This window comes from Mytilus edulis, chromosome 6, assembly GCF_963676685.1.
Source record: "Mytilus edulis chromosome 6, xbMytEdul2.2, whole genome shotgun sequence".
NCBI classification, from domain to species: Eukaryota; Metazoa; Mollusca; class Bivalvia; order Mytilida; family Mytilidae; genus Mytilus; species Mytilus edulis.
The window spans coordinates 57,125,982-57,138,827 of NC_092349.1; the positions used below are offsets into that span (position 1 = coordinate 57,125,982).

Consider the following 12,846-nt stretch of genomic DNA (forward strand, 5'->3'; position numbering starts at 1 on the left):
CAATTATTTATTCCAGTCGTTTGAATGAATTAAAATGGCCGTTCCGCTTCGAATTGTTTACCAGTGTTCAATATCAGTATTTTTCTTTCAAATCTAGCAATCCAAAATTTGTTTACTTAATATTGTATTTCCAATTCAAATGTTTGGTCTTTCAAAGTTGGTGATTTGTTATTCTAAAGCGATGTCAGGATAATAAAAAAACACGTACATTTACATTAGGTGAGAATATATATAATGGTTAATTATACTACAGTTGATTGATACAAAATTCCATTTAGAAATTCATTAATATAATGATTAATATAATGTTGAGTATAAACCTTCTGTTATTTATGTTTTAGCCGGACAAATATGACTATACGGTCATTGAAGGCGAATCTATTACAATTGCATTCAAGTCGACAGTTCCGGTTGGTTGCATTGCCTCGCATAAAAGCCTCATGGCTCACTGTGATCAGAGTTTTTATGTGTTTCAACCTAAAAAGAATCCAAACGTCGGATCGTGTTCTAATAACATTGCCATAAAAGACATCATATTCAAAGCACAGTTTTGTGGCATCAAATTTAGAGCCACTGACTGGCAAGAAGAGAAGAAACTTGAAGTGTATGGTTTTAGCGATGGTCTATATAACAGTGGAGATAGATCAACATATATAAGGCTTTCCACTTCTGCTGTGTCAACATTTAATGAAATGTGGCAAAATGTACAAATTCCGGACATTAAGGTTTGTTTATAGAAAAATATAGAATAAGCAAAGTGATTTACCATGTATTAGTTTTATCAATTAAGGGTTTTTAAATGTTTTTATAGAATGTTTATTCTCAATTCGTGAATAATAAAACAACAATATAGATTCACCGCAATAAAAGAGGGACGAAAGATACCAGAGGGACAGTCAAACTCAGAAATCGAAAATAAACTGACAACACCATGGCTAAAAATGAAAAAAAGACAAACAGACAAACAATAGTACACATGACACAACATAGAAAACTGAAGAATAAGCAACACGAACCCCACCAAAAACTAGGGGTGATCTCAGGTGCTCCGGAAGGGTAAGCCGATCCTGCTCCACATGTGGCACCCGTCTGGTTACTCATGTTATAACAAATCCGGTATATAGTCTAATTCGGTAGGTCACATTCATGAAAGGGAAGGGGATTGAAGTAACGACGTAAGGAACATACCCGATATCATTTGTGAAACGGTTATTCCATAACGGTCAACCAACTCGTTATGGCGTCCGTAAAATTTACGAAGAGATGATTTCAACTTCACCATTTGGAACACTTGGTTTAATAGCTTCCTTGTGAGCAGCAACCCTCCATCAAGAAAATCATGATAGGAAATGCAAGCACGGGAATATCGTATCAATTGGGAGATACATACCCCGTATGCAGGTGCTGCTGGAATGTTGCTACTTAGAAATTGAAAGTTCACAATTGGAAAGCTGAAATCATCTCTTTGGTAGTAAAGTTTTGTTTTCAACCCACCCTCATTGTCAATTTCTGGATGTAAGTCAAGATATGAGGCCGACTTAACTGTATCTGTTGTATCCTTTATCTCTAGTTCGATGGGATAGATGCGTTCAACATAGTCACCAAATTTTGAATAATTTAGTGAAAGAACATCAACTATATAGCGGAAAGTGGAGTTAAAGGATATTGCCATCTTCTTATCTTTCTTCCTAATAAGTTCCTGCATGAAGTCAGCCTCATAATGATAAAGAAACAAGTCGGCAATAAATGTTGCAATATGTTAATGACAATCACAAGAAATTGATAAACAGCTCTGCCATCTGTTTTATTAGAATATTCAATTCATTTTAATATGTCACGGACATCAGTTTAATAGACAAGGGCCATTAGCAGTTATGCGATGTAAAATTTAATAACTCCATGATATCCAATCAACTAAGGACAAAACCAAACAAGCAATCTATTCAACAGATTACCAGCCTTGACAGAGTAAGATTACTGGGCTTGATTAAGAATCGCACTAATCCGTTAGTTGTGATACATATAATATGCGAAAGGATATTCAAACAGAAGACATTCCAAACTAATAAGTCAAAGAAAAGCTGACAACTCAATGACAAAAACAATTGAATATCAAAGACGGAATAATCTGGACACCAATATGAACATCAAATCTCATTTTTAAACTTCAGGTTAAAGTTTTAGATAAAGATGCATCAATGACAAGCAGGCTTTGTCAATCAGTAAATGATCCTCATATCACGACGTTTGATGGAAAGTATTATCACTTTATGGACATTGGTGAATTTGTTATGTACAGAAATGACAAAGGACCATATTGGGTGAGAATAAAAACTTACAAGTTATCAACTAAAAAAATAATGTAATAATATGAAATACTAAGAAAGGCATATACATACTTGTGTTTTGAATGCATTATTTGTATCAGTGTGTTGTTGTTGTATCTCATTAATTTTTTAAGTATTTAAAGGTTAAGATTAGTAAATTTGAAAATGTCATGCACAAATCAATATTGCGTAAATAAATCGTCCCATTTAGAATTGGACGTTCAAATTTCCCCACCATTTATACTATAGAAAAATATACATTAAACTGGGTTGTCCCAATATCCACAAATTTAAAAAACGTCATCATAAATTCTTTTTTTATAGGTCCATGCGTTGTTGACCAACTGCGGATTTGGTTGGCAAGGATCTGCTTGTCACTGTGCGATAGCTATACGAAGTCGCAGTTCCTTATTTGTTATCAGGACTTGTAAATCTATTTCGAGGACGAAAAAAGAACTATTAACAACACCAGTTACCAAATTAATAAGTTGCGATGACAACGACCTACTTATTGACTTTAATCAAGGACGAAACGAGTACAAGGTATATAATCAGTACTTCTGTAAAAAAAGTTGTAATATAACAAACAAAAACAACATGAGATACCAAAATGAAAATAAATAATCATCTTACAGCACAAAGGCCTGGCCCATTAGAATCATTTGTCGAGTTAATATGCATATATTCACTATTATACTGAGTGGAAAAACGGTAATGTGTATCTTTACAAAATATACAGATATATAGACCCATCGGTGACCTTCTGCCCTTTGGCTGGGTATTTGTCTCATTGCGTTGTTACATTTCCCATTTCCATTCTCAACTACTAACGAAGGTCCTGACTGTAGACCGGCACATTCAAATGTGGAGGAGATCAACTTGTTATTATATCCTTATTGTTCCCCTTTTAATATACTTTTTTATTCTGTAATAAGGCATTGAAAGCTATCACATGTATATGTTATTAATTTGTAATATAGGTCATTTTACCAATCGGAACAGAAATCAAGATCTCAATATCGAGATGGTCGGGATTTATCGGTACTGTCACAGTAAAACCTTCAATTTATGACGTAAATGAAGCAAAAGGACTGTGCGGTGTTCCGAGTGTCACTAAAGATCCTTCAGATGATTATACTCATCGTTATAATGGACCCGTTAGCAGTGATCAGGAATTCGCTAAATCATGGAGGTAATATACTTCAAAAATGAGAAACCTGCATATCAATTATTCAGTTTCTGGTATCTATGTTATGGTTTTAATGATATTTGAATATTGTTTTATCAGTTGTGTTTTGTCAATGTAGACTTCATAAACCAGTCTCTTTATTTTGGTTCTAGTTCATAAGTATTAGTCTAAAGGTTTCTGACTTTTTTGTCTAGAATAATTTTGATAAACTTGGATACACTTGATCGATTTCAATATTCGAATCGACAATCTTAGATTCTGAAGTATAAGAAAAATTGGTCTGCAGATTGACTGTGATTTTCAGAGGGAAACATTTTATGACACAATGTAGAAACGAAAACAAATTAAGATATTGTATTTGAGTTAATCTGCTTATATAGAAATGTATAAATACTTTATATAAATATCAATGTGTATTACTTATAGAATAACATCAGCCATGACGAATGAACAATTGTTTGTTGACGAACCAAATTTTATCACAGATAACTTGATTCTTAATCTGCCGAACAATCCAGCAAGCATAAATAATTTTACAACGTTTTGTACATGTGAGGACCAGGCTGGTAGTACTAATTCACTTGATGATTTCAACATCCTCCAATGTAATTTGACGGAAAGCACGGAATTTTGCTCCACTTCTCAACAGTCCGAAAATCAGATAAACTCTTATTCTACTTCTTGTACAATCTCTAAACGTAAACGGCGTTCGCTAGATCACTCCAGTGCAGTTCGGCGAAGCACAGCTGATGAGGATGACAGTGATGACGTAACTGAGTCTCAACCTCTTGTCTTTGATGAAGACATCAACAGTACAGATGTGGTAATGCACACTTATGCTACCTTTTTGATCTTTTTTAGCATATTTTCAAACGGACGAATTTGGTTTTTCATCAACATGTTTTGTCTTTGGAAGTCATAAGATAACATACATTATAGAGAATAGCTTCTCTTTTAATTTGTTAGTTATTTGCACATTAATTGCTGCATTATTTGTTGTAAACTAGAGATAAATAATTAACAACGCTGGCTCTTGATGTAAACCCGTAGCTGGTATATCCCTTATGATACTTTAATAACAACTTATTGACCGCAAATAGTGATAAAATACTATAATTAAATAAGAGAAAATGTGGTATAAGTGCCAATGAGACAACTCTTCACCCAGCAACAATTTGCAAAGGTATACCATTATAAATCAAAGTACGGTCTTCAACACTGAGTCACCCCAAACAGCATTTAGGAAAAATACAGGTGTGATTTCACAGCTTAACTTGCTCCACGATATTGATATAATATAAATTATAAGATGAGAAAACTCAACAACGTACGTAAATTTGAAAAACACATTAAAAGGAGATTTTTTTTCTTTGGTTGACCCCTGTATACGAGAAAAGTATACTATAATGGAAATAAAAAAAAATGACCGTATCATTCCATCACAGTCATTCGAAAATTATGCAAATCTTTGGATCCAATATAAAAATGACTCGATATAGGATATTTGGTATGATTGCCAATAAGACAACAATCCACCAAATATTAAATAAAGTCGATGTTAGCATTATAGAAAACATTTTGACATTCTAAAATAAGTGAAATTCATACCGTAGACATGGTAGAGGCGGCATAAACAATAAACAAGTTTTTTTTATCCTCTATAGTAGTACCTCACGTTTGTAATTGACATGTTTCATTCTAAATTAGATCTTTCACGGTATAATTGGCATACACAATAGTACATGTAGTAGTTGCTATAATTTGTGTTGATTGCTATAACTTAACATCTGACTGTATTTTCCTCCTTCATGTTTGACTATGCATTACTTTCTCATTCAAATTCATTCCTTTTATAATGAATGTATGGATATTGATGGGTTTAACAGGTAAAGTTTACGTCATATCTTCTACGTAAAGTTGACGCAAACATGTAAAAGTTGATCATTATACTCTTACTGAAACATGTGAGACATCTGTATTCATTTCGTCCTTTCTCTCTGATTTTAAAAATGTAACATGAAGTGGTTGAACCCCAAGGTTTTGGTACGGTTTAAGATGTTCATGATGTTTGATTTGTTTTTATGTGTTGATTAATGGTTCTGTTTATTCTTTTGATGTCTTTCTTCATTTTTGTTTAAATGGTCTTGACAGTTCCTTGTCGAGTAAATACATGTAATTGCTGTCTCCTGGTATCTTTGAATTTGTTTAACACTTCGAAATGAGGTTATTTACAACAGATAATGATGCATAATGTTGATAAATCAAATGTTATATTTTGTTTCTGCTCTTTTATAATTTTCCAAAAATAAATATTAGCATAGGCCACTGTGTATGAATGATTTAGGAATGTTGTATGTTGTAATGGGTTTACGTGAAGGTTGAACTCTTATACAAGGCTTAAGAACTGTTGTAAATTGTTGGTAATAACTGTCTTCTTAAGCAGCAGAAACAGTTAATGACATTTATGATTTAACTTGCTTTTTGTAGATCTCTCAAACCTTTAGAAACGGATGGACAGCAGAAACAGCGTACCAAACATGCCAAGAAGCTTTGACTACAGCAATTCCGTCTGATGTTTACAGCGATGTTGTTGAGGTTGATGTGGAAAATTTCATACAGTCATGTGTTTCAGATATTGAGGTTGGTCTTATGTCATAATTACTTCAAAATTACCTAACAAGTAATTTAAACAACTTTCATTGACCACATAAACTACACAGCAGCAGATGAAACCCACTTGCATCCGGATTTCAATTTAACATTAATGTTTTTGGAATATAACTATAATTTTACAGACATTTGACAATTAAACGAATGTCAAATGTTGTTGGGTGTAAAGCGTGTCTCTTCCAAAACAAAAAGATGTAATTTGGTTTTAATTCTTACATGCAACACAATTATTATCATGAATAATATTTAAAATCTAATAAGGTTAAATTGTAGTACGGGAGAGAGAAGTGTGGAATATTTTGGATAATGAATGTTTAAAAACATTCTATAGTTTAAGCTGAAATTGTAACAAACCATTGATAGGAAATTGATTTTATCATATATTTTGTCGATGATTCGCGATAATGTCGAATATTATCATTATATTATAGGTTACTGGGGACAAGTCCTTCTTAACGGATACTATCAATGCCATGGCAACAAATATCATGACAGAAATCTCAAGAAATGAATCTCTTTTCATTGTGAACACAACTGATGGATCACAGACAATTCTTGAGCAAATTACAAGCAAATTATGTATAAACAACTGTAGTAATAACGGCATCTGTGTTTCAGGTAGATATCTTTAAAATATTGTTAAAATCTTTAATTAAACGTCGTCTGCGTAGATATGTAAATGTTTAACAGAAGATTCCAAACATCTTCTATTCGAAAACTAAAAATATAAGTCAAAGAAAAAATAACACCACGATCAAAGAGTAAAAGGATGTCAAGACAAATAGCAGAATACGAGGATGACTAAAATCGGACCACCAATGAAGTTATATGTTGATTATAGTAGATTACTAAGATATTTTGTATAAGGTAGAAGGTTTCAAATATCAATTTGTTACGATTTTCAAAAGCGGTGCTGTATACTAAAAAGGTAATTTAGTACTGCCTGGTTACGAAAAACGATTTAAGGAATGCGTATACAAAAATAAAATATTGACAACACGACTTTTTGATAAAATTAAAAGTCGCTTTTCTCACGATGATACGGTGGAACTTTTCTTTGTTGAATTGTTTCGTACATCCAAATACGTTTTAAACGAATAACATGAAGTTGATCCGTGCATTTTAACCAGTTCTTTCAGTTCTTTTCATTTGTCGTAAATTCATGAGCTACATGATGTTTACAGCAAATTTTATATTTATCATGAGCAATTGTAGATGGCATTGATATAAAGTATATTGTTTTTCGTAATTTCGTTATCAAGAATCCAAATAACAGCCATATTCCTTTCAAAAATTATATGAAGTATAGAATTTCTTTAGGTCAGTGTGAGTGTTCAAATGAATATATTGGTGATGACTGTTCCAAAGACACTTCAACACCCCCTGTTAACATAAGTCTGCCAGCTGAAGGTTTATGTACTACAACAACACGTTCATGCAAAAAGACTAACATCTATGGCGACTTTTTGTCAATGGAAGTCTGGTATAAGATCCGATATTTTAAGGTACTCCGTCAAATTATATCTATGTGTTTTATTATTTTCTCTCATTCTTAAAGTATGTATACTATGTGAGACCACTATGATGTTGATATTCACAAAATGCTAAACATGCTCAAGTACCTCGCAGTCCTTCAAATGTAGACAATCGATTTATGAGTTTTTACGTCGGATATACGTTGATGCATTCCCTTCAGCCTAGCAATAACTAGTTGTTATTAATTGTTAGGATATTAATCAAATGTGTCTTTCCCTAGTCATGAGCCTATCATTTAAATGTGAATGAGAAATTGTCATATTGAATTTTAAAATTCGTCTACAAATCTTGCTCTGAATATCATAGCTTTATATCGTTCCAGTAATTAAAGAATTGAAGAAACCCAATGGAGGTGTTGACCCGTTCATGTTTTCATTTACAATTAATAATTAATAAGGTGTAATACCACCATTGATTTTCCCCTATTAGTCTTTGTTAAATTTGCACTTTTCAAAAAATTGTCTAGAGTTTATATTTGTTGAAATACCTGGCTTGAGTAAAGTTTTATTCTGTATATTATTATAAAAAAAAATCACATAACATTTCATTGCATTTCAAAAAATTAACCATCACTGGAAGTTAACCAATCAATTTCTCCCATTTTTTAACCTGTTTACAAGCTTTAGTAACCATGTAACCTCAAGTTGACAAAATATGCTATAGACCCCACCCCCCAAAAAAAAATAATTGAAAATGGTGCTTTGAAATATACAACACATATGTTTAAGATACAGCAATGTTATACTGCAATAAAATGAAGGATTACAAGTTACTGTCAAATTCAAGGGAAGATGTTTTTTCGACCTATTTATGTATACAACCGAATGTGACGTTCCATGATTTGGTGGAATAACACCTAAAATGTATAATCAATAATAAACTTGGTACCTTTAAAATATTTTATGTTTATATGGTAATACTATATGTTATATATTCAATTTTAGGTAGTTGATAATTCAAAATTGTACTCATCAAACTGGGAAATTTACAAGGCTCAGTACAGAAATATGTTTATGGTTACTGTCGACCTTGGTGTATCAAGGAAAACTCGTTCAGTTGCGGGACCTAAGATGGCAGAAGGGTACGAGATCACACTGTCAAACGATGGAACCAATTTCGGGGAGGAAGTTTCCATACTTATTTATGACGAAGAATGTGTTTCATGCAACAGCTCGATGACTTGCGTTTCATTGGTAACTATGCAACTCTATTAATATGTAAACACAGAAAAAATGTCGCAAATAATACATTATAACACCATTTTTTTCAGGGCAACAATTTTCAACGATTATAATGTATACTAGCTTTATAACATACTATCCAATATGTTTTTAATGAGTTTTGATATTCCGTGTTGTATTTGCTGGATTCGTTATCTTGTTTCAAACATATTCTTTGTTAATTTAGTTTGATTATTTCATATTTAAAAAATGTGACGCAGTTAATTTACTTTGTTTATTTCATATATAAAAATGTGACGCTGTTAATTTAGTTTGTTTATTTCATATATGCAAAATATGACGCAATTTATTGAAGTCTATTTAAAAGCTTCTCTCTCTTTAAATGCTACAACCATTTTCTAAAAAAAAACATATTTTGTTAAATAACTCTTGAATCTGATTTCAATTTGCCATTTACATAAAACGGTCAAATTATTCTGTCTTGCTAGTTATTCTTTGATGTATATATATCTAATAAATAGTAATTCAACTGCAGCAGTTTGGATACATTGTACATGTATATACATTAGAAAATATTATATATGATGTATGTTGTGAATATGAAAATTTAAAATTGATCATGTTTATTGAATATGTATTTCAGGACGTTTGTGAATCATCAAAAGACACTGCAGATAATGACGAAGGTAACAAACAAATTTAGATAAGTAAAGACAAGTCATTGAGATTTAAAGTATGTATGAGCAACATTTAAATGAGGTAGCTACCGAACGATAAAAATACAGAACATACAAACTAGCAGTAGAAATCTGTAATACATATATGTGTTTGCAACATTTCAAGATGTTTATTTCCCAAAATAATTCACTCAATGCATCTTCTAAAGTTTATTAACACCAAAAGGTAGCAAAAATAAATTATAAGTTATAACTAAACAACTCCTTCGATTATTGATTATAAACAATATAAAAAGCTTTAATTCAATTTACCCTTTATCTTTTAAGATAGTACCACGACCATTATAGCCGTAGCATCATCATGTGGTGTGATTTGTGTGATGGTTTGCGTGTTAGCTATACTATTCTACTTAAAGCATAAACACGCGAGTGAAAAGTAAGTGTTGTTCACATTTATATATTTATCTTACATACAATCTGCCTGACAATTCGTACGTGTGTGTGGTAGTTTGTTATTACGCGTAATTGTTACTTTTGTTGATGTCTTTAAAAACTCATCAATTTAAACTTATGTCATGTATATTTTATTATTTTTTTTATTATTCATTAATATTTAGCAAACTGTCCCCTTTTCAATTAAACGAATAATATGGCTTTCAAGAAAAAACGATATCATAGGCTGATAGGGTCGGCAAATAAAACACCGTTTTGATTATAGTATTGTGAAACTCATTTAAGTTTATTTTTTGTCATTGATAGTTAAAATGTAAAAACAAAAACAATATTGTAGCTTTATACCTTGATTTTCACATTACCGTTTGAATTAATTATTTTTACAGGTCAAAAGTTGGTGTATACTCTGGCTGTCAACATGAAAATGGTAAAAATATGGACAATGGGATGTTGTCCAATAGGACCGAACAATTTAGAGAAAATACCATAAGCGATCTTGATGTTCATTTTGAAGAAGGAAAAGAAGCGTCAATGAGCAATTTCGAGAATCAGCTACCACCACAAAACCATTTCTATAACAATTAATGATTGTGCAACAACAACATAAAAAAAATCTGACTAAATCTCAATGAAATTGTGATTTCAATAGGAATTATTTTCTTTTGAAACGTTGACACAAATATTTCGAATAATGTTCAAACGGGAAATTTTTATAAATATAGTTATGGTTAAGTCGATTTCTTTTCACAATAATATACTATAGGTTGCATTTCTGAAAATATTGACAATGCAATTTCCCATAAAAACTCCTTTTACGGCTAAAACTGAACCATTTTTACTAAGAAGTTTTGAAAAAAATCTTATCCTAGAATTGAAAGTTCTTATGCACTACAATTTTTTTCAAAGGTCATAATAAAGGGCTGTGCGGCATATTTCCAACGTTTATATGCCCTAAGCGTTTCAGAGTTTAAACTAACACAAATTTTCTTAACTACCCCTACCTCGAATGAAGGGTAACCACAGATTTCAATGTAAACAATATGCACATGTATATTCACTGGTAACATTCCCAAGTTGTGTCTCTATGCGATGGAACACAGAGAGCATAACTGGGAACCAGTATGTAAACAAAATTAATTTTCTATGAATATTTTAGATCTCCCCAAAAGAGGTGTGCTTTGAGAAACAGCTGTATTTACAAAGTTCAGTCTATAATATATATTTTTTTTCTTTAGTTTAACATTGCTAACCTGTAAACCTTATTGCTTAAGGATGCCCTGGATTGAAAACTATCCGAATTTGTTATCAAGTATTTCTTCACTAAATGTCTTCGTATCAATAAGACAAAAATCTAGTAAATGTTAAGTTGCTCGCGGTAAATTTGTTTTTGATCTTCCAACAAAAAGTTAATGACAGAATAATTCAATTACCCTTTTACATGGGCATAGAACAAAATTGTTCAACGCTCATTATATGTAACTTAAAAGTCTTTATGATTCGTAATCATAAATATTACAATAAAGATTAAACTGTACGCTGAAGCTATGGTGAGTACCTACGATATGTAACTGTGTGATGAACTGACATCTCAACACGTTCTGTACATGCTATAACGAAACCCTTCCATTTAAACTGCTTAAGGATTTCACGCGCATATATAACCAGTATAATTATGTAAATTATCCTTAGTACTGTTAATTACTAACGAAAACTAACCTTGACCTCTGATCTATCAGATGACAAATGTAAATGTTTTGAAATTACAACTCAAGTCTTCGTAGTAAAACTATATTACTCATGCCTGAACATGATAAAAAAAAAAAACGGTTGTTATCCATGATGTTAAAATCCACACTTCGAAAATTTTCATGGCTGACGTCTTGCTCCTATAAAAAAGAACAAAGTCAACCCCAAGGCTCAGTGTAGTCCGTTTAAATGTTGAAGGAGTTATTACATTCAATTATTTTATGTTATCGTAGACAAACGAAATTTAAAATTAAAAAAAAAACAAGTACCTTGATATGCACTGTTGATTAACGTGTATGTTTACGATTGTAAAATATATAGACAGATCTTGACAATTTTAGCGATCAAACAATTAATCTATCATAACTAAAAAAGAGAAGAGTTGACGTGGTTGTCTTTAACATCTGATATGCATTAATTTGTAGATCAACGTTTTGTCATTCATCAATTCTAGTTATACATGTGTATATAGATAATAAAGATGTGTATACTTATTCCTTTAAACCATTTGTTCAGTCTAATTCCCGAATATGACTGTTTTGTATTTCAACTTTCATGTATATAGTTATAATATTCAAATTGTGATTCTTCTTGGATATTATTTTATGCTTGATCTATCGTGTTTTCTATTTGTATGTAAAGGTAAAGCTAACTAATCACTTACAATAGTTCATGTGTATTATTTTTACTTTATAGCAACTATATATATATATATGCACAAGTTTTATTAAAATATCCTGTATCAAGTCAGGAATATGGCATTTGTTATCAAATAGTCCGTTCTCTCTATATGGTGGCTCTTGTTTATGTGGCAGATCTGTGTTTCTGCTGTTTCGTTTTTCCCTCCCCTTACAGATAATGTATTTCCCTCAGTTTTGGTTTAAGACTATTACAGTATACTACTATTACTTTTATTTAATGCGTGAAAGAATAAAAGAAACTATGATAATTCCTTAAAGAATTAAATAGAACCTTTCATCCTCCATGAAATTAAAATACCAAGAGCTACAAAAAAGTAAGTAAACATCAACCGATACTGGAATTACCATATTGAATAAACAATATAT

General features: G+C 31.5%; 1 protein-coding gene across 1 annotated transcript in view; it reads left to right on the forward strand.

Annotated features, from left to right (window-relative positions):
* LOC139527950 (von Willebrand factor D and EGF domain-containing protein-like) overlaps positions 1-12,533 on the forward strand; it is a 33,597-nt gene extending 21,064 nt beyond the window's left edge. Inside the window, exons 11-22 of the mRNA XM_071323644.1 lie at positions 342-725; positions 2,172-2,321; positions 2,652-2,870; positions 3,308-3,519; positions 3,943-4,339; positions 6,004-6,156; positions 6,618-6,804; positions 7,507-7,691; positions 8,667-8,915; positions 9,547-9,589; positions 9,908-10,016; positions 10,420-12,533. Of these exons, the coding sequence (XP_071179745.1) occupies positions 342-725; positions 2,172-2,321; positions 2,652-2,870; positions 3,308-3,519; positions 3,943-4,339; positions 6,004-6,156; positions 6,618-6,804; positions 7,507-7,691; positions 8,667-8,915; positions 9,547-9,589; positions 9,908-10,016; positions 10,420-10,618 (2,487 nt within the window). The 3' untranslated portion in view covers positions 10,619-12,533. The remainder of the gene's footprint in view (positions 1-341; positions 726-2,171; positions 2,322-2,651; positions 2,871-3,307; positions 3,520-3,942; positions 4,340-6,003; positions 6,157-6,617; positions 6,805-7,506; positions 7,692-8,666; positions 8,916-9,546; positions 9,590-9,907; positions 10,017-10,419) is intronic.
* The last annotated feature ends 313 nt before the right edge of the window (positions 12,534-12,846 follow it).